We start from the raw sequence: 23,282 nt of genomic DNA on the forward strand, positions 1-23,282 counted from the left end.
CGCCCCCCCCCCCCCCCCCCCCCCCCCCCACACACACACACACACACACACGTTACAATAACACGTGCGGTATATGTGTCCGGACATTGACAGGTGGCTTAGCCGCAAGAGTGGCATCAAGGCCGATGAAATCTCTTCCTTGCAGATCAGCATGGCGCCAGGCAACTCTATTTTTCTGGTCCATTGTGTCCGCGACCTATAAAAACGATGCTGCTTCAGACAGGACAGTTCACCTGCTCGACCAGTCCGGGAGACACTGCAGCTGAAACTGTGAGTAGCGCGCTGTTTTATTATTTTTTATTTCACATTTGTGAGTTTCAATCTGCCACATAGAGTCCTCAGAATCTTACGTCTTTCGCGGACAGCTGCGTTTCAAACAGAGGGACTGTCTCTATAGGCCGCCATATTTTAGCACTTTACGAAGGAGGTGGGCAGAGGACCATCGGGAAGTCAATGTCCCGTGTCCGAAGTGCTCCGGTTCTGCATTTGCAGTGGATGCCAGCTGTCCACTTCGGACGTACCCTGAGACAAAGACAGTCCGCGAAAGTGTACTTAGGGGTGTGAAGTTCAGAAGTGACTAATTGAAGAGTGCGAAAAATCATTGTCAGAAGTATAGGGCATATCCAGCCCTACCCGAGCACGTTTCCATCTATATAGCCAACTCGTTCGATTGAATAAACCGGTCACTTAAAGGTGGGCCGACCCAACTCGACTCCATTCGATGCCGTCTGGGTGAGCGCGGCGGCTCGACTTTAGTCCGACGGAGTGATTCGGCCTGATTCTCTCAGGTCCGTGAAAGCGTAGCTGCTGAGTTCCATCCATTTGGGCTGTATAAATATAATGGCGGAGTTGTCTAGCGCATTGCAGAGCCTGTCACGATAGGGAGGACTCCCAGAGCAGCATGTAAATAAGCCCGTGACGAGTGACCGTTTCGCTATGTTGAACGAGCTTGAGCTTTTTCTGGCGCTAGCATGTAGCGACATTGTGTTTCTCAAGGAGCACCGGGGAATTGGGCCTCGGGCAACTGAAAGTTGAAGAGTCTCCGAAGCCGTGACAATAATAAATACCCATCTAAAAGGAGGTAATGATTGACGTTAAGAGTTGTATAGGATACATAGATATGATAGATAGATAGATAGATAGATAGATAGATAGATAGATAGAAAGATATTATACAGGGGCATAGGTTGAGTTAAGGAAAGGGCCAATTAACCGTCAAGTTTTTCTCATTTATGATGATGATGATGATGATGATGATCCTTCACCATGGCTCGCACCCACTGAGGGGGATAGGCCAAGAATCGGGCGGCAGTAGGTAGCTAAAAAAAAATTCTTTTTGACAATGAGATACGCAAAGTAAAGAAGGCACAATCAAAAACAAAGAAAATTTTGTATACCTAGAGTATTGTGCCAACGAGCAGTCAGACTAACCGAAAGGTGAAAAATATAGTTATTATCAAGGTCAGAAAAAATACAATGTTACTAACGAATTTGGAGAAACAAATTTCAGTGAAATGAATACTGATCTGATAGGTAGAATAAGGTTACTATAATTAACAGGGTAATCGTCTTGTTTCTGTTAAAAATTGAAAGACTGCGCAACAAACGTCTCTGTGACAATAGCCGAGGGAGGAGGCCCCAAATGATAATAATACTGGTGTACTTAATCTTAATCCAATTTTGCAGAGTGGAGCTTCGAGTAATTTCGTTCGCTGGTTTGAATAACGTCGGCATGATAAAAAGTAGTGGTCTATTGTTTCAATTTCCTTACAATTTTGGCACAGAGGGGACATCGTCAGACCAGCTCTGTGTAAATAGAAATTCAATTCCGGGATGCGACAACGTAATTTGGAGAATGTAACTTCTAACTGCCGAGAAGGACACCACTGATTATTCCAGCCAAAACCGAGATGCTGAAAGTCTGTAGATGGGATCAGCGATAATTTGATTAAGTCATTTCGTAGGCTAAACGTTCTGAATCTCGATGCAGTGACGTAAGCTGTATCCGGTAAAATATGAAGCACAGGTCCATTTAAAGATGTTCTGGCTAATAAATCTGCCATTTCGTTTATGTATAAACCGCAGTGTCCAGGAACCCAGAGTAAATTAATTTTTTGTAACGTTGTAGGGATTAAATTTTGAAACACATTTAAGATAGTTGAATTCGTTGCCGAGGAAAGCGACACACATACCGACCGAGAGTCTGTTACTACGACAGCTGATAATTGATTCGGGGGTAGTTTGCGCAGTGCTAAAACAATCGCCAATAATTCTGCTATGAAAATAGTCGTGTAATCCGGAAGGCGAATAGAAAAGGACCAACTAAGAGAAGGAGAAAAGATGCCTACGCCAGCCTTTTCGTTTAACATTGAAGCGTCCGTGGCTATTATATTGTTTGTTTCCTGGTGAGAGAGGTAATCTTGTAATTGGTCATTTAAATATTGGAATGGCATTAGTTTAGCATTCGAGGGGAAGATATCGTCAAATTCAATTTGGAGGATTTTCTTGGATTGACTTATTGGGTGAATACATTGAATTTGTACATTCAGTGGTGATAGCTGTGCCTGTACGAATACGATCTGAGGGGTGTGCAGTCGCGACCAATGAGTATTAAAAAACGTACTTGGTTCATTAATGAAAACATACATTGATCTTCTTTGGGGAGAATCGTAAAACTTTAGGTACGTTTGGACAGTAAGGATTTGGAATCTACTAATTAAACATGGTAGTCGCGCTTCCATATACAGAACGTTGTTTGCAACAAACTTAGGGAGTCCAAGGCACAAACGCAGAGCTTCCTTTTCTAATAGTACCAAAGGTTTAATTTTATAAGCTGGACACCCAGAAAATAAGACACAGCCAAATTCCATGATTGGTCGGACATACATTTTATATATCATAATTAATGTGTTTCTTCGCAGCCCGTATCGTCGGTTACTGATTTTACGCAACCATCCTACAGCCCGAGTTGCCTTAAACGCGACGTTATCAATGTGGCTTTTCCAGTTTAGTGTTCCATCATATGTAATTCCCAGATATTTAAGAGAATCCACCTGAGGAATGAACTCTTGACGATACATCAGTGAAATGTGAACGGGAACATCTAAAGGAAAGAGAAGGAGTGCACTTTTACTAACGTTCAGAGACATATGTATGGTTTCAATCCAAGTTTCAAGCATAGATAAGTAATTTTGTAACATTTGATAAAGTGAATGTAGATCAGCATTCGATGCAAAAAAAGCGATGTCATCAGCATAAACGTACACATGAATGTCCTGGAGCAGCGGGATGGAGCTTAAAAATATATTAAATAAAACAGGAGATAATACTGATCCTTGTGGTACTCCCCTCTGTTGCTTATACCTAGACGATGAACATCCGTTTTGAAAACAGTAGAACTCTCTTTCCCTTAAAAATTCTGACAACCACGCCGTGATGTATTTCGGAAACCTGTAATTCTCTAATTGCTTTATCAGTATGCTATGTTCCACGGAATCATAAGCTTTTGCTAGATCCAGGGTCACTAATGCTGAATATTCTCTTCGGCGACGAGCAAGTTTTATGCGACTCTCTAAATCTACGTGCGCACACCAAATCGAGCACCCTGATCTAAAACCAATTTGACAGGGGCTAAGTATTAAGTTTTCAGAAATGTAGGTCGTAATTCGACAATTTAAAATTCGTTCAATTAGTTTAACTAAGTTTGATGTTAGGGAAATTGGTCTAATATTATCTAAATCATATCGACCTCCCTGTTTTTTAAGTATCGGAATTACCTTAGCAAGTTTCCATTCTGAAGGTACCCACGCATTTTTTAAAGAGTAATTTACCATATTCAAAATTTCTTCTGGGGACAATTCATACAGAATTTTTATCACGGCTGTGGTAACTCCATCTGGTCCTGGCGCTGAAGAAGGCAGATAGCGAACAACATCCGCCAGTTCTTGTGTTGTGACTTCCCTAAATTCCTCTAGTGGTAACGGTTTCACTATGTACGGTGGAATGATTGAAGTGAACCTATCTTTCAGTCCTTTTCCAATATTTTCTAATAATTCGGATAATTCACGTGGCGAAAGCACGGAAGAGTCAATATTTGCTGGAACTGGAATCATTTTTCGAGAGCGTAAAAACCTAAAAAGGGCTTTTTTGTTTTTTGATTTAGACAGATGATTGTATTTATTCATATCATACTCCTCTTTGGCTTTACCTATCGTACGCTTGAATGTTGCAGCAACAAATTGGTAATCACTCCAATTCTTTGGACATTGATTACAAAGAAGTTGCTTCCAGGCAGCTTTTCGTTTTCGGTGGGCCCTCGCGCAATCTGAATTCCACCACGGACTTAATGGTTTACCTGTGTTGCAGGTTAAATTAACTGTTGCATTCTTCGCGGAACGCTTTAAAACTGCACAGAGGCTCAGAGCCCTAATATCCTCTTGCATAGCCGTACGTGAAAGCATCGTAGACTTCAAGTCTTTTTGAAGTTTGTTATAGTTTATAAATGAGTTATTTTTCCTTCTAAGAGAAATCACAGGGAAATCAATTTGAAAAATAATTGGGAGGTGGTCGCTGTTCGTAGCACAGTCTATAGTATTCCACGATGATATAGCTAAAGATGAGCTGGAGAAAGTGAGATCTATAGCCGATTGAGACTGTCCGCGAAGAAACGTAATAACTTTTGAATTTAGACAAGATAGATTATTATCAAGAGTCCATTCCCACAGGCGTTTTCCTTCTGAATCAGTTTTAAAACCCCAAGATACATGGTGTGAATTAAAGTCACCAGCGAATACTATGTCTTTTCTGCAGGAAGCTAATACGGTGTCTAGAGAAAATGTATCCTGCACTCCTGCTGGGAAATATAAATTAACTAAGGTAAAAGGGGAGCAGTCTGGGAGTGAAATGTCTAATGCTAAAATTTCACATTCGGTAGACATTCTTTGAAACGATATCGTTGCTTTGTGACTAAATTTATTTGAAACCAAGAAAGCAACGCCACCACCTCTGGCAGGCCGATCCAAACGAAACATTCGATAATATTTTAGAGAATATTTTTGACCATTTGAAAGCCAGGTTTCTTGTAAGATAATGATGTCTGGAGAAAATTGAGAAGAAATATACGATAGATCTGTAGTAGCAGAAACAATTGAACGACAATTCCACTGCAAGATTTTTAGAGACCCTATGGTGAAGATAGAACGGTAGCGGAAACCGCCTGATCCAAAATAGTCTCTTTCAAAAAGTCCTTCTTGGAAAGGTTCACTTTTTCATATTTTTGAGTTTTTGACTTTGAAGAAATTTTGTGGGGAGGAGATCGTGTGCGTTTTAGACTTTTGTGTTCCATGTCTACATCCTGGTAGTCTTCATACTCTTCCGTTAGGGGTTCCGGTTCCGTCCGTTCTACTTGAGTAGAAGGTCCTGCGCAAGGGGAGTCAGCTGACGAGTTTGATGACAATGTTTGTTTTTGAGTTATGTTTAGTACATTTGCAACCTGGTATGCAGGAGATTGGGTAGAGGCTGCACCAATGACCTGCGCCATCTGGCTAGTCATCATTTGTGTCAAGGACTCAAAAAGAGTTGTTGCAAGTCGTTCCATTGCCTTTTCCATAGCTTTCTCTACTGCCTCTGCTATGGCCTTGGATAGAGAAACATCCATACTAGCGGTGTGACGAGCTGTTACGCCTGCGTAGCCCTGGGATCTTCCCTGAACTTCTGTAACTGCTTCCCTACGTGAGCAACGCCTGCGTTCCACCACTTCTAGTATTCTTAATTCTCGTTCCTTTGCAGAACAGTTTGAATAGTCTGCAGGGTGTGCTTCATTGCATAGGCAGCAGTTTTCTTCCTGCGACTTACATTCTGTGCTGTCGTGATTCTCTCCACATAGGCGGCATCGAGTAACCGATCTGCATCCTTTTATAGTGTGTCCGTAGCGCCAACATTTCAAGCACTGTAGTGGTCTTGGGGAAAGTGGCTCTACTCTGTATATCAGGGGCCATGCCTTGATTTCAGTTGGACGAACTGTTCCCGCGAACGTAACAATCACCGACTCCGTAGGTGACTTCCTGTTCTCAATAATTCGGCTACACCGGTATACGGATACAGCTCCAGCAACTGAAAATAAGTCTAGCACTTCTGAGGGGTCCAGGCTCGCGTCGACCCCACGAACTAAGCCTTTCGAGCATGCAAGGTGTGGTGGAATAAACGGGCTCACCGGATTCGATGCGAATTCAGAACAGTTTAGAAGGTCTCGAACGCACTCCTGATCCGATGAGCAGCAAAGAATACCACCGCGACCAAACTGGCGGACCTCGGTGATCTTTTGGAACTGGGAGGAGGCCTTTCGAAGCTCCACCTGAATCGCTTTCGGATTCTTCATCTGAATCGATCCCCCATTTGTAGGCACAAGAGCCACAGGGACACTTTTGTTGCCACTGCGTAAAAAAGAGTCTATTGGCCACTCTCGGGAAGGGATTGAGGCTAGCCAAGGGGAATGCCCTTGACCGGGGGAAGAAAGAGACATCAGGTTAGTCTGACTTTACACTCGCGACACAATAATCCTAAAGATGAAGAAAAAAGATCAATAAATGAATCAAAAGAACAATCGAGACGTTAAAAGAGCAATAGATAACCGCCGCCCGATACTTGACCACACCCGAGACAGGACAGCAGACGAAGACAGCAGGCGAGCGGCGAGCAGCAAACCCGAACTCAGCCACGCAATTATGATCATTATGATGATTAACTAGTATCATAAGCAATGGCTCGAGCGTCGTCGTCTTGTTCCACAGCTGACTCGTTGGCGCCCCTCGGAGCAACCGCGCCAATGCGCTCGTGCCAATGCTCACGTGTTCATCGTCATCGTCTTCTTCCCCCAGCTGGCTCCATTGCTGCTCATCATTACAGCGTAGAATTTCACTTCTCTCCTGTCGTAATGGAGAGGCCGCGTTAACGAGGGTATGAGCCATTGCTCAAGGGGGTATGACCGATTCATTGTTCGTGTCCTAACGCGCGCTCCGCCGGCGCGTTAGGACACGTTGTCTGTTGCTCCTCTGGGTGTGGTAGGAGAAGGACGTGCGTTAACCTAAGGTCTAGGGGCTAGCGCCATTAAAGACCCTTAAGGGAAACATTAAGGTCGCCTAAAGTTGTTTTGCTTATACGAATAGCCTCGTAAAATTCCCTTGTCTTGTGATATTTTTCGGGATTTTTGACGTTCTTGCTTCCTGGATAAAGCGATTCTGTCTTACCACATTTGTGAATCATCTGGCTTTGCAACGTAGATATCACCCGTACTGGAAAGTTCAATATACCTGTACCTATCCCAGAAAAAGAATACAAGCGAGATTGTCGGGGTTACCTAGTGCAAGATGATCAGTGATATGGCGTTTTTTTTTTCTCTCGTTGATTTTTACGCAAGCCAAATTCAGATATAACACAAGAGCGCGTGCAAAAACAAACCGCTGTTAAAAGTATATTTTTACCGGAAAGAACCGAATTTTATGGGACATTTTATGCCCCAATCACCCTGGTTGTATTACGCTGTTGTTGAACAGGCCGCTCTACCCGCGATGGTGGCGTAGTGGTCTTGGCGTTGCGCTATACGAAGCCCGAGAGCGCGGAATCAAATCCTGCCCATGGCGGCCGCATCTCGATGGGGGCGAAATGCAAGAAACGCCCGTGTACCGTGCATTGGGCGCAGCTTAAAGAATCCTTTGTAGTCGAAATTAATCCGGAGTCCCCCCCCCCCCCCCCCTCCCCTCTACTGCGTGCGTTATAATCATGTCGTTGTTTTGACGCGTAAAACCCCGGAATTTATTTTTAAAATTTTATTAGGCCGCTCACTATTGGGGCTCAAGCTTATGCTCCCGTCCGCATGCTGGCTGTAATTAATCTGCTCCTACAGATCGACATTGCGGGGAAGGAAAAGCCAACTGTGACCTGCACCCACAGGAAGAAAAAAAAAAGATAGGACGACCTGTTTGTTTCCTCAGCTGCATCCTGTCGCGCGGGTGATTGCTTCATTGGGATTGTGCCAGCCAACACGCTGAAGATGAAAAGCATATACATATGCGGAGAAGTGAGACAGAAATGGTCGTTCATAACTCTGTCACGAAAGGAAGAGAGGTAGGCTTGAGTCACATTCCTCCAGACAGCTACTCTGCGCTTAGGGAAGACAAAATGGGAGATGGGTGATTATGGTGACACAACGAAGAGTAAAAGGGCATAACGGGCACGTCTGTGCTCATATCCTTTATTCTAGGCCTGTGCTTTTCAGAATATTAAGTAAGCACCGGATCGGCGTGAAGACAGGCATTTAGCAGTCACCCCATGGCGTAATACGAAGTCCTCTGACAACGGGTGCCTGTTGAGACGCGCAAGAATATCAGCCAACTTCTGTCGATCTTCGGAGTGTTGAGGGCTGTCACATAATACGTGGTTTATAGATTCACGCACATGGCGCAGCTGGCAGTCTGCAGACGCAGTGCACCGCTGTAAGTGCACGTAACTGCCTGTGAACGCCACTTCCTTCCTAAGCCTGTGAACAACACTGGCATTCCTTAGCGGAAATTATGGCTGTAGCATAAATGTTATCTGGCGGTTCACTCTGGGGCGACTATGGCGATATTCCCGATGAAATCTACTTTATACCTTGGTTTTTTGATCACTATCAAAAAGGGCACAAAAACAGGTCACACGACGTGGTGCGTGTTTCTTGTTGAATATGTTTAGCACCTGCTTAGCGAAAGCAAGCAAGATGTGTTTAAGGAAATGAAAAAAAAAACAATTTTTGTCAGTTACGCTACATGAATGAAACACCATTCACACAAAAACTACTTGCCACTTACATGATGCACTTAAAAGATCACCAGCGTTGACTAAGATCAAAAAGAGGTGTTGTTTTTGGTCGTTTTCGGGGTGACTTCACACTGACAATATCTATCGCATCCAAGTTGCGCCAGCCGTGACGTTGCTCATTACGTGATGCTTTCGCTGCGTATATTTGTTTTTAATCTATTTAGCGTGAAATACACACGAGATTTTCACAGTCAATCTACATTTCGCTGAGATAGGCCGTTAATTTTTGTTCTCATTACTATTACACTAACCCCAACACCATCGCTTTGTTCAAAATATATCGCTTATTCGAAGTTTTTCGTGGTCCCGGGCGCGGCGCACATATTTTTAGACCGAAATTACTTCAAGGGACATAGCACCGAACTCCGATTAGTATGAAGGGCGAAGCGGGAAATTCGCATGTCGCCTCTCGGGGCACCATACACGAGGACCCTTTGCGTTTTTTCTTACCAACTTGCGGAGGCAAAGAGTGCTGCGAAGTTCACTGCGCCACATGGCAACAGTTTCTTCAGGCTGTGTCACGTGATGAAAATCGACGCACGGGACACATGTTCACGGGTGTGAGCAGAATGTTGTTATCTTAATTAAAGACGTTAGCACCATCCACTGTCGTCGTGTCGTCACTATGGGGCTCGCTTTTGCTGCAGTACGCGTTTACTAGCTCCAGCGTTGTTGGACTACTTACTGCAATCTCGACAGGCAGCTGCCACCATATGTGGCGTTGGACACCTTGTTTCGTCGCGTCAATTTGTTGAAGGAAACTAAGCGCTCCTCCTGTGTGCTTTTTCTGGACATACGGCAAGTTTTCGACTCAGTTCAGCATAAGGCTATTAGTTTCGCTTTTGCGACCACTTGTATTTCTGTCCGCCTACTCCGTGTTGCGCAAAATTTTGGATAAATAAACTGGTGCTTTTGGATAGATAAACTGGTGCTCCAATCCGGCACTGTGACGTATGGTGTGGGGCCCCTCACGGGCCGCGTTTTCACATCGTTTCTTTTTAAACGCGCTTTTGTCGCATTTACAAGCAGTTTTCCTCAGGATCGTGGCGTCCCAATACGGATAGCAATCGAAGCAGATTATATTGTTCTGTGGACCACCGGCCCTTCGCAGTGCGTTCCGCGCACTCAAAGCTGGCGAAAAGCATTGAGTGCGACTCCAAAGTACTGGGGTAAAACTTGCTTGCAGATTTCACCTGCTAAGTCTGTTGATTTTACATATCATCTTAGACGTTTTTTTTTGTGTATTTACAAACAGATAGTTTTCATGAAAGTACAGCGTTATAAATAATTCAATAAACATAATTAAAATCATCCGACGGCAGGAGTGGAATACAAGGGCCTCTACCACAGAAGCCCCATATTGAATAACATTAGGCCCACGGACGCATCGACAAGGGGAACCACTGAAATTAGCAGCGGTTATGCGTGTTCACAGAGTCTTATTGCCTTGTGCATTTAAAAGAACTGCAGATTGCTTTTGACGTTTAGGCCAATAACGGTAGATAAAGCGTTGTAAGCGAAGCCTCAAGAACGTCTGAAGCCACAAGCGCAAAGTTTAGACAAATCCATGCACTAACCATGCCATTCCCATGGTGGCTGAATCATCGCAGCGTCAGAGCAGTTCTTGTTGGAAACGCTGCCGTATCTCCCACTGCCACTGTGGCGCTCCTCACCAAGACAGCGTTGCGAGATTTCAGGCGCTGTTCCTTCTTCCCGGCCGCGGTTGCCTTGCTTGCTGCGTCGTGCCATGTCGCACCCTCGTAAAGGGAGAATATCACCCGAAGAGTCCGCGCCCAATGCTATACTTTGCTAGCACTGCCACAGCTTCGGGCGAAGCTGCGATTTGCCACTCTCGCCGGGTTTCGTGACTGTCCCTGTGGCCTGGCTGTTAGCTTGCCGAATAGGTCAACCAATCAGGGCGGAGCACACGCACCGCGCGCGCCGCTGGGTTCCTTGCTGCACCACCAGATGACGATCGCCTCCTCGTATGCGCATCCGTGGCAAGCGGACGCGCTGGTCGTGTAGGGGAAAGAAAGAAAAGAACCAGAAAGCTCGCCTTCGCGCATCTGCGGCCACACGGTAATTAGGAAGTACGCACTTCTTGCAGACAAAATTGATTCGAATTGCGCTACGTACGTATGCGCATGCTGTCTCCGAACCCATGACGCGTTCAAGGTGTCCGTTGCACTCGCTAGTAAGTCAGCAATTTTTGTTTTAATTAGTCGAACCGGCGGTACGATTTTTTGTTGTTTCTACTGCCATACTTTGTAATTTGTCAGTGCTTTACTGATATACTGCTTTACTTTACAGTGCCTCTTGACATAACACCTTGTTTTATTCTTTCCTTTATTTCTGCTTTCGATTAATACGTTTCTGTCAGCAGTACGTTCAAAAAACTATGATTGACACTTTCAAGTGACGTTATGTCGTTTCTACGGTTCCATTTCTGGATTCCCTTCTCGCAGATGGACCTCTTCTCTCTGGTGTCGGTGGTCTTGCTGTTGGCTGGTAAGTAAGAGCAGTTGTGATCAAGGTAGGTTTACGTAAGGGGTCTCGTAGTAAGGTTACAAGCACTTACTTCCCTCTACTCCCATTCACTTTGAATATGGGCTGATTAAGGCGCTTCGAGGGACGAATGAGATTTGACATCAAATAAAACACTATAAGAACCCACCGATGGACATAAAAAAAAAACAGCAAGAAACAACTAGTGGAGGACGCAGTGTCGCACTTCAGCGCGAGGTCGCTATATCCTTTTGTATAGTCGTCGATTTATTGACCGCCGATAGATTGACCTCGTTATAGTCGCTACGTGCCGTAAAACTTGAACATATTTGATCTCTGCCGGAGCGATGACTTTTAGAATGACTCAAGTGACTAAGGTCAGCGCTTCGCTACGTACATATATGCTTGAGACCAGAATTTAGCATCGGCAAATGCGCTAGCAGTGCATTATGTTCCATTTAAGCCTACTTGATTCATAGGAAACATGTATGCATGCATGAATATATGACAGCAAGTCCCAGAGAACATAACTTAATGGAGACCTGCTGTCAGAAAATGCATATGACAGAAAAAATGCATAGCACAATAGAAGCAAGGATGCAATAGTACACGGCACAGCATAACGTAATTGTCGAACTGAAACGAAATCGAGTACGTAATCGGCAAGGAAAATACGACAGATAAAAGAAAGGTGGAAGTTGTTTTTAATGTTATATTTAAGGGGTTACCGATATACATTTTTCAATTTTCAGGTTAAACGTCTAATTTGCGTAAAAAGTTGTCTTCAAATTCTCATATCACATATGCACTGTATTTAAACAAATTCGAATGCATTAGGCGTCTCCTACGGCTAATCTCGGAGGCGACGTGTTGGGAAAATGTGTCATATGCTTTAACCACCAGGTGCATGCGTCGTCTGATAAGTTGTACTAAAGGCTGCTAATATAAATATATAGGCAAAAACAAGTCCTACCAAGATTTACCAGGCTTTACCAGGCTTTACCGAGAACATGCACTACACATCTATTACCAATTTAGCCAAAGCGAAATTTCGTTACAGTTGGCCGTTAATGATTTTGCGCAGCACCCGTCAGGCCCCAGTCGATGCACCCTTCTCGCGTTAACGACTACGTGGACGAGATCCTGGAGGATAGGCTTCCAGGCGAGGTGAACAGCCAGATCCATCTGCCGGCCTTCACTCGTGACGTCAGCCACGACTCGCACTACGGTTCGGTACTGTTCCAATCGACTAACGTCAGCAAGCACGAGCGCATGAAGCGCTGGGTCGACTGCAACGGCTCTGTCGCAGAGTTCCCCGAGCGAGTCGTCATCTCATGCGACGTCAGGTGAGTCTCGCTCTTTGTTGCTTGAGCTACGCAAAGCACTCTCCCTATTCAATTTGGCACGAATGGTGCAAACTCGAGCTGCACTGATTTCTTTAGGACACAGAATTGCGCGAAACCATCAACGGTGATCGTGAAAGTAAGCGGATAGCCGTTCGCCTCTAGAAAGGTATTCGCTTTGTTAAAAGGATTATGCGCTTGAAAGCTTCGTTCACATTTGTGGAGCGAAAAGAGAGCGAAAACTCCAAAGCGGGCGGAAAGTCATTTTCGCAGATGTCCAAGATGCTCACAATCATTTTGCCACCACCAAAGCCTTCGCCAAAGCTACCCACTGTGAGCACGTTTGTCCGCGTGGTGGCACTCGTCACCACACCATTTCAAGCAGTACGCTGATTAATTGATCCACTGATCAGCAAAAAGATTGATTGCGTGCAACTCGCCCCCACTACTGTTTAACGGTGAATATAGAAGGCCAACAAAACTTTTTTTTTAAGTTAGGGGTGAGCGAATATGCGAAGTTTCGACTACGAATACGAAAACTCAGCGTGTAGTATTGCATTCGTGTTCGAAAAGGAACTATTCGTTATTTTCGAATATTCGAAACTAACCAAACATTTCGCAACAACCGGAAGCGGCGGTAATGAATTCGTCCGGCTCTGCAAAAGCGGGAGAAGTGAGGACACAGAAACGCCTTGCTGCTTCACCTTCTGCTAATACCCAGCTCCTCGGCAATATTAATGCAAATCTCGCCCTTGTGTAATGTGCCCTCGTAGAGGATGAGTTTTATCGCACAACACGGAGTTGTTTGATCTCGTCGATAGCATCGCCGAAGACACTTTGGGCTTCATGTTCAACGTTTACATACCAGTGCAGCTTCCGGAGAAGCGGAACGACTTTTCGCTTTTACCGAGGCGAAAAAAATTGGTACGAAACCGATCTGGCTCGCCGCCTCGTTTTCCGTCCGCTTAGGCGGAAAAGCGGACGAATATCTTGGAGTTCTTTCCGCTTCCGCCCATCTCGAAACCAGGTGTGAACGCAGCCGAGGGCGTATATTGCTTGCAGAGTATGTTTAAGTATAGCGTTTGTTGCTTCATTAGATGATTCCGTCGGGAACAGAGCCGTTAACCGGCACAATGTATATTTCTATCATATCTGACTATGTATATAAGCCGAGTCGTCAACAAATGTGTGTTGTCTCCAGCGGCGCGAGCTCCGGCGTGGAATTGCGACTGACATCCTCCTCTCCCGCCTAAGGAGCCCTTTCTCGCAGTCGCCAAAGGTGGAGAGGGCGGCGGCAAAAGAGGACGGCTGTCCTTTCGGAGCTCGCCGCCACAGCATCCAAATCTCACGCGCGACGAGCTGTTTCTCAATTAGTTGTAATAGTTATCGTTAGTGTAACAGTTCGTATAACAGTTGCTGGCGTCCCTATAATAGCTGCTCTCAAGCAACTCGGTTGCGCTAGAGCAGGTTACCTTTGTATCCGCGTGTTTGTCTCAGCGGCGAAAGCATGAGCACCGTCGACCACCAAACAACCGGTGAAAGAACCAAAGAGGGCTAAAAAGTCAAAGAAAGCTGTTCGCTTTGAAGGACAAGACGGGTATTGTTGGCTGTAAGCAGACCCATCTCTGTTGATTATTAAACCGGAACTTATTGTGCTTGTGCGACGATAATACCAAATCTCCTCATTCCATTGGTCGCAGGTTCCCGGGCATTCTGGTGCGCATGGACAGTCTGCTGACGTACGACAGCAACGACACCTACCGGGTAGCAGCTCGCATCTTCTACCCGCTCAGCACTCGGCTCGTCCTCCAGTTCGCGCCCTGGGAAAACCCTTCGGCCAACCTGACTCGACTGAGCGGCTTCGAGAAGCTGGAGGCCCGCTTTTGGGGCCTTGACAGGAGCGACCCCAAAAACCAGAAGCTCGCCTGGGGATACGAGAAGGTCGCCAAGGACATCGTCCAGCAGGTGGTCGCCGAACAAGTGGCACCGGCGCTGGGTAGAGCAGCCGCCAAGTACCGCTTCCCGTGCTGTCCGGACAGACCGTAGAGGAAATCTCGAGCGTGCGATGCGTAACGATGCACACGCCGCATGGGTTCTGTCCTCTGAAAATGTGGCTCTCTGAAACTACGACCGCACCAGAAGCAGACGCGGAGGACTTTTAAACTTTCCCTACTGCGCCTGTTGAGCGTCGGTCATCGGCGGTCGATGAGAGCGGTCGTCTATTTGAAAGTTGTAGCCGAGTTGCTTGGCTTTTTTGCTCCATATAGTGGGGTATAGTTCACAATAGAGCTTTTATATTAAGGAGCTTTGCATTGACAGAATGGTAAACGTTTTGTATAATTTGATATTTTCCTCGCCCTTTGCTTGTTTCTGTTGTTGTTCACGATGTCCGGGCAAATGTTGGTCGAAACTTTGTGTTAGAGAAAATAAATTTGGCTTTGATAATAAAAACTGTTTTGAAGCACACGCCGTTCTAAATTAAGCTTATTTGGCTTCGTTTATATGAATAACAATATTTTCTAGACTTATTAGTTTACCCGCCGGGGTGGCTCAGTCAGCTAAGGCGTTGCGCTGCTGAGCACGAGATCGCGGGATCGAATTCCGGCCGCGGCGGCCGCATTTCGACGGAGGTGAAAAGCAAAAACGCCCGTGTGCTTGCGTTGTAGTACACGTTAAAGAACCCCAGGTCGTCAAAATTAATCCGGAGCCCTCCACTACAGCGTGCCTCATAATCAGAACTGGTTTCGGCACGTAAAACCCCAGAAAGAAGAAGAAAGAAGACTTGTTAGTTTCCTCTCAAAACAGCGTAAACAAAAGTTACATAAGACAACCATCTTTCCCACAGTAAGGACAGAGTCCAATTTGTATTGATATAACATTTTAGACTAGACTTTTTGGGGTGAAATGAAGGACAAACCTCCGAAAACCCTAGAAAAGAATTCGGCTGTAGTTAATACAATTCGCAATTCGGCGTCGTTTAGGCAAGTGACGCCGAATTCTCGCCCACGCGCCTCAGAGTGGTGTGGTCGCAGCGACCCGAGACGCGCTTTGTTGTCTTGCTATTGCCCAGTGTTTTAAGGGGGACACAACCCGCGTAAGTGAACTTTTGAACAGATTAATCAATTTGATTAAAATGTGAGGGAATGTTTTCAACAATAATATAACACCGGGTGCCAAATTTTAATATTTCAGCATGACCTTTCCAAGAGCTATTAATCTTCAAATGTTCAAGAGGCGATCGTTAGTCACAAAAAAAAAAAAAATAGCGCAGCTGGCACTAGTGGCGCAATGCTAAAGAGACAGCGGAGCTGATGGGCACTATAGCTCGTCTTGGCTTTTGGGCTAGGCTAAGCACTACCAAGTAATCCGCCGCTTTTTCTGGAATGTATTGATTATTGATCGATTATTGATTAGCTATTGATTGGCTGTCGATTGGCTATCGCAAGGTATTGGCTACGTATTTGGGATAGGCTAAGCACTACGAATTCATCCCCGGCATTTTCGGAGTTTATTGATTATTGATCAATTATCGATAAGCTATTGATTGGCTATCAATTGGCTATCGATTGCCTATCGATTACTGGCTCAGCTTAAGTAGTCCCAACCATGCTTAGCTAGACTTCGCCTGGATAAGCTTCGCTAGTTCACTGAGGTATGTGCCATTGCGCTTGGACCCTTTCTGCACTACTGCCAGGATTGGCCCACAGTTTTGTTCGACGATGGACGGACTAACGGCCGGCTTAAACAGCTCCACTGTTAAAAAATATTTCTAGAATGACAACACATTTTAGCATTCTTCTGCCTAATATAATATTAGAAAGGCTCTAACTATGCTTCTCCGAAGCTACCTTTTATTTGAGTAGTGTTAACTGAAACATATTTACATCTTTCTTTTGTATAGGGAGTATAAGAGCACAGTTAAGTGAATTGTTGCTTTTTGTTCAACACACAATCAATGAATCAATCAGTCAATCGATCAATCAAACAATCAATCAAGTGCCCAGGAACAGCTATGGAGTCTTCGTACTGGTGTACTTAAATAAGTCTCAGTGTCGCCCGAAAGGCGAGCGCCTATTGCGATAGCAAATTAGTACAGAGCTATACGGACTAAGGATAATAGTTTTATCGGCTGCATAAACTTGGACATATTCGCTTACTAACGGAATTAACAAGCATGGTGTCAGCGCGCACAACCAAACATGAATAGTTCACACTCGATGACCGCAGAAAACCACTGTCAAAACGCTGGCATGAGCAAGCGCGAAGCAGCCAGCGAAGGTTCGCGCGGTCTATCGCTTCAACGGAAACTGCGCGGCGAAAGCATAGCGCATTCAAAGGTAAGAGCCACGTGGAGATCGCTTCCAAGATACGGCGCGCGCCACATCCCGCAGCCGGCCAAAGTACAAGTATGCAGTTACTGGCAGAGTAGAATCCGCACCCCCTCCCTCCCGCGCTGCCTTCCCGCTTTCCTCCTTTCGCGTGAGAGACTGAGTCGGCAGTTCCCCTTGAGCCCGGTCGCAAGACACGGAGTTTGTGCCGCAGCACTACGTCGCCCCCCTCCGTCCCTCCCTCCCATCCTCCCACGACCTTTCGCGCTACGGAAGACTTCGCGTTTGCTCTCCGTCGTGTGTTCACTCTCCGTGAAAACGCGCGTCGCTCGCGTGCTTTCACTCGCACATACAGCATACGGTGCGCGGCGACGATTGTATCGCCCTTGTACTTTATACGAAACCTCACGGCGACGGCGACGCAGACGGCAGAAATCCGCTTGGAGTGACCATATAATTGCGATCGCAATAAAAGTAGTACGCGACAGAAAATGCACACAGTAGACAAATGTGGTAGACAGAACAATGCGAAATAGAGAAAGGAATAGGGAAACAGAAAACAAGGAGGCGGCGTAAACGGAACTTGATCATACAACATGATTATCTACATAGTCTAACAAAGAAATGCCGGTAAGCCAGGCGCATCTCCAGCGTATGGAATACAACAAAGAAGATGTGTCGGTCAGTGAGGCGCATCACCAGCGCTTTACGCACGGGGCCGGTTCTGGCTACTCGCAAGGTTCTGACTGCCGCACCGAGTTCGACCTCTCAATCCTTGCGCACCCTGTCGATAAACACCTTGACATTTGGTGGAGGTGCGGGGTATGACTCCATCAGCGCTGGAACTTCGCAGCCGAACCCTTCAACCATCTCGACCCATGCCGGACGATCCAGCCTAGCCTTCGCGCACAATGCCTGACGATCCCGCCCAACAAGCTACAGCCACGGCACCACCTGTCATCTGTCCTGGCATGCAGCGACATCGGGATCCTGTGATTTTCGCGGGTACCGGTGATCAGGACGTTGAGGACTGGCCCGCCTCGTACGACAGCGTCAGCGCACACAACCGACGGGACGATACGGCAAAGCTCAACAACGTAATTTTCTACTTGAGCAACGTTGCACATTTGTGGTATCGTAACCACGAATCTGACATCCTGGTATGATCGGCGTTCAAGACCAACTGCACAGAAGTATTTGGTCATCCTGCTGTCCGTTAACTTCAAGCCGAACAGTGCCTACGCGGACGCGCCCGTTAATCTGTGCAAAAGAGTCGACGCAACGATGTCAGAAGCCGACAAGATCAGGTATATCCTCAAGGGAATTGAGGACGACGCCTTCCAGATGTTGGTCGCCCGAAATCCGACCACAGTGTCAGTCGTCAGTATGCTGTGTCAGAGTTACGACGAACTTCGAAGGCAGCGAGTAGTCACACGACATCTGCCCCCACGACATCCGCCTCAGTCTCCGGTCTAACGCTAGGTGTTCACGAGTCGCCTCTAATACACCAGATAAAGGAGTTCGTGCAAGAAGAAGTTGCTCGGCAGCTTTCTCTGGCGCCCTTTACTAACGCGGAACCATACTCCTCATTTACACCGGGGTTACAGACCGTCATCAAGGAGCAAGTCGCTGAGCGCCTACTAGCAGCTTTTCAACCTCTTACCATCGCGGGGCCTTTCACGTACGCTGTCGTCGCTGCAATGCCGCCCTTCGCTCCACGTCCACGTCTCTAAGCTTTTGCGCGACCGCCGCCGATTCCCTTCTCGCCGCCTCCACAATAGCTATTACGCTAGCCAAATCCTTGGCGCACAGCGGACAACCGCCCAATTTGCTACCATTGGGGTATTTCGGGACACGTTGCCCGCTATTGTTGGCACCGTTTGCCTCCTATTTGTGATTACCGCCGACCCATGAGCACTTACGCTCATGTCAAGGTGTTTATTGACAGGGTACGAAAGGACTGAGAGGTCGAACTCGGTGTGGCAGTCAGAACGCTGCGAGTAGTCAGAACCGGCCCCGTGCGTAAAGCGCTGGTGAGGCGCCTGACTGAGCGGCACTTCTTCGTTGTATATCATACGCCGGAGATGCGACTGACTGACGGACGGACGGGTGATGAACTTTATTCACTAGGTCCTGAGAAGCTCTGCCCTAGGGCAGAGCTGCGGGCCGCTCCCAGGAATCATAGGAAATGAACTCTGAAATATGTCAATACCGGAAGAATACTTAATTATCACATGTTTTTTTAGAGTCGAGCCATAGGATAATCTCTAATGCAACAAGGCCTCGCAGAAAACACAGAATGTTGCTTTCTATACTTCTGAGGCACGGAAAACTGCACATGATCAAGAAACTTTGGACAATGTATAATGTCATGGACCACCTTATAAAGGAACAGAAGGTCTGATTTAATATGCCTTGATTTTAAAGGTGCGATTTGAGGTACGTTTCAGAGGACTGGACTATGGTCGCCAGAAGGGCAAGAGCGGTTTTTGAAAATAGATTTAAATTCATGCTGGGCGCGTTCGATGAGGTCAGAATGAGATTTGCACGTTCCGTTCCAAACTACAAAAGCATACTGTAGTAGTGGAATGCACACAGTGGAATACACTTTCAGAAAGCCAACAGGGGAGTGGAAGTCACGCGGTGTACGACAAATAATTCCAAGAGCATGAGGGGCACGATGTTTTACATATTTAGCGTGTGACAAAAATCTTAGCGTTTTGACGAAGTAAACACGAAGATCTTTCATTTAATTGACCCTGGACAATGGAGCCTCCCGAAGGGTGTATGAAAATTGGAAATGGTGTGTGATCCGCGTATAACATATTATACATAAAAAAAGTTGGCGCAGTTTCACCCGAAAGGCGAAGCATCAGTTGCGATAGCAAATTAGTAGAGAACTATACGGAGTAAGGATAGTAGTTTTATCAGCTGTACAAACTTGGACATGCAGCAGCACCGGCAACACGCAGAACTGTTGTCGACGCCGTCGGCGTTTTGCCCGCGTTCGCATCAAACGCGCGCGGCGTTGGTGACTGTTGCCGGTGCCTCTGCGGATGGCTCGGAGGTTTTCGACGAGATCAGAACGGTGTTTATTATACATAAGCAAGAGACGCTTAATTCTGCAGCCCATAAGGGAGCACGGCGCAGTGTCGTAGGGGATAGGGGGAGTAGGAGGTAAAGAAAAAGAGAAGAGAGATAGTTCAGGGGGCTCGTCCGCACACGGGTATAGGCAGCAGAGGCGGCAGGGACCGGCAAGGGCAGGTACGCTCAGCGGTATGCTGCTATCCCACTCGCCTCCACGAACTCCACGAGGCTGTGTAGTGCGGGGAGATGGTAGCGGGATGGGAACAGCAGGTTGGTCAGTGAGTCAGCAGGAAGTCCCTGCAGTCTATAGGCTCGGATGACCTTCGAACGTTCCTGTGCTAGGGCTGGACAGGCGCAGAGGAGGTGTTCGAGTGTCTCGGGGTCACCGCATCGTCGGCACGAGGGGGAGGCGCTGCGGCCTTTGGCATGAAGCCTAGCTGCTGTCCATATGCAGCCAGTCCGGAGTCGCAGCAGGGTGGCTCTGTCTCGCCTGGTGAGGCCAGACTCGGGGAGCAGCTTGGGTCCCTTGCCATTTGCCACCCTCGGGTCGGGGTGGATCGCCAGTAGAAGCTGCTTCAGTCGTGGCCTCGAGTAGTCTGAAGCCGCCACTGATCGAGTGAATGTGACTCCTGGGTGGTGGGCAGCTTTAGCGAGGGTGTCCGCCTCCTTGTTACCAGCTATGCCCACATGGGAGGGCAGCCAGTGAAAGGAGACGGACACTCCGGAGGAGGCGAGCGCCGAGAACTTCGCGGCCAAGAGGGACCCCGTCAGTCCAACTCGATGGCTGCGTTGCCGCTGATCATTCCAGTGTAGGAGGAGGAGTAAAAAAGAAGGAAAGGCAGGGAGGTTAACCAGAAGCACGTCCGGTTTGCTACCCTACACGGGGGAAGGGGTTTAAAGGGATGAAAAGAAAGGAGAGAGAGGGAAGAAAGTACTCGCAGTATAAACACGTGCGGTTGTCCAACACTTCACAATCGGTCACTGAGGCCAGTCGACTTCATGAACTGTAACAATGCCCGCGTCGCTTTGTAAGCCTGCGACGCGTGGGGCCACGGTCCAAGAATCTTTGTCTCTGAAAACGGTCTGCTGTCTAATCGGTCTAACACACTCCGGAGAAGGTCACGTTCGGTCTCACAAAGATGACAAAAACACAACACGTGTTCCACCGTCTCCTCACAGTTGCACGAGTCACAGATTGGTGTGTAGGACATGCCCAGAAGGAATGAGTACGCTTTCGTAAAAGCCACTCCTAACCAGAGGCGGCAAAGTAAAGTTGCATCACGGTGGGGGAAGTTCGATGGAATTTGTAGCCTCAGTGTAGGATCGAGCCGTTGGAGATGACAGTTCGTAAAAATCGGGCTGCTCCATGACGTTTCTGTCTCGGTTTGACCGAGTAAACGAAGACCCCTCGCAGCGTCTGTCCTTGATAAGAGTATAGGAACAGTCAGGGTTTCCTTATGGGCTGACCGGGCGGCATCATCGACAAGGTCATTACCGACGATGCCACAGTGCCCCGGCAGCCATTGAAAGATGATGTCATGTCCGTTCATGAGGGCTTGATGGAGAACCTCTCTGGTTTCAAACACCAGTTGTTCATGTGTCTTGCGTCGTAATGCTGACTGCAGACTCTGAAGGGCTGCCTTGGAGTCACAAAAAATGACCCACTTTCGAGGTGGTGTTTCTACGATGTAATTAACTGCAGCACGTAGAGCGGCAAGTTCTGTTGCCGTAGAAGTCGTTATGTGGGACACTTTGAACTTCCTTGTGACTTGTAAGGTCGGGATGATAAAAGCGCCTGTGGAGCTGGTGGCTGAGACAGATCCATTGGTGTAAACCTGCGTTCTTAACCCATATGCATCGTTCAGCAATGACAATGTCAACTGTCGTAGAGCTACCGTGGAATGACTGAGCTTGTTCGTAATTCCCGGAATCGTGAGGTGTACTTGTGGCTGCCGTAGACACCACGGGGGTGACAGTGGTCTTGCTGCTGGTGTAAATCCCGATGGAAGGCAACCTTGATGTGTCGCAACAAGTTTCGAAAACGTGGCCTGAGGTCTTTGTTCCGGCAAAACAGCAATGTGATGACTGGGTACGCGACACAGGTGTCGAATGTGTGCTCTGAGGTTGTCAACCGTGATGTATGTTGGAATCAAGTAGTCTCTAGCAATCACGATTGTTGCATGAGTTGAGGCGCATCGTTGAAGTCCAAGACATGTCCGCAGAGCCTGGCCTTGCAAACTTTGGAGGGTACGAATATTTGTTTTGCATGTGTTCGCCAAAACTGGCAAGCTGTATCGTAAAAAGCCCAGAAACAGTGTTCTGTACAGCTGCAGCATGGACCGTACCGACGTTCCCCAAGTTTTTCCACACAGGAACTTCATTATATGTATAATTGAAATTAGTCTCCGCTTCAGGTAGATGCAATGGGGGCTCCATGAAAGATTCCTGTCAATAATCACACCTAAGAAGCGGTGAGACTTCTGGTATGTAATAGCCTGGCCATTGAGAGAAACAGGGTACGGTGACATGGGTTTGCGCGTAAAGGCAATGAGCGCACATTTTTTGATGGACATAGTAAGGCCTTGTTTTCGGAGATACGAACAAGTTAGGGTGGCTGCCCACTGAATTCTTGCGCGCACTTGAAGACGAGTCACAGCAGAAGACCAAAGACAAATATCGTCGGCGTAGATCGACAGGTGTATTGTATTGGGTAATAGTTCAGCAAGGCCAATCACAGCTAGGTTAAACAGAGTAGGGATCAATACCCCGCCCTGTGGGACGAAGCAGTAGGTATAATAGTTTCACTTCTCTTCGGTTGTCGTAATGGGGAGGCTTCGTTTACGGGGGTATGGGCCGTTGCTTAGGGGGTATGAGCCATTCATTGTCTTGCGTATCGGTCACATTTCATTTTGAAGCAATTTCATGGAAATCCACCCAGAATGAACGCGCTTAGGAAAGGGCTCGTCGTCGACGGGCCGATTCTAGCATGAGGACTTCCCAAGCCCAGGCGAAACTTGAGCGAAGAGCCGCGGACTCTGAGTTGAGGGAGTGCGATGGTGAGGCCAAACGTCAGCGTCGACTAGCCCTCCAGGAAGCCGACAACGGTGGTGCACACCTCGGCGACGCTAGCGCCAACTTCCCCGGTGCGACGGCCAGATTTCAACGC

The 23,282-nt window shown here is 47.1% G+C and overlaps 1 protein-coding gene across 1 annotated transcript; it reads left to right on the forward strand.

The window, feature by feature from the left end:
- The first annotated feature begins 184 nt into the window (after window positions 1-184).
- On the forward strand, window positions 185-15,165 carry LOC119450454 (uncharacterized). Its single transcript, XM_037713899.2, has 4 exons — window positions 185-270; window positions 11,319-11,361; window positions 12,443-12,704; window positions 14,402-15,165. Exons 1-4 carry the CDS (start codon window positions 208-210, stop codon window positions 14,745-14,747), a joined length of 714 nt encoding a protein of 237 aa, XP_037569827.2. The 5' UTR covers window positions 185-207; the 3' UTR covers window positions 14,748-15,165.
- The last annotated feature ends 8,117 nt before the right edge of the window (window positions 15,166-23,282 follow it).

This window comes from Dermacentor silvarum, chromosome 4, assembly GCF_013339745.2.
Source record: "Dermacentor silvarum isolate Dsil-2018 chromosome 4, BIME_Dsil_1.4, whole genome shotgun sequence".
Lineage (NCBI taxonomy): Eukaryota > Metazoa > Arthropoda > Arachnida > Ixodida > Ixodidae > Dermacentor > Dermacentor silvarum.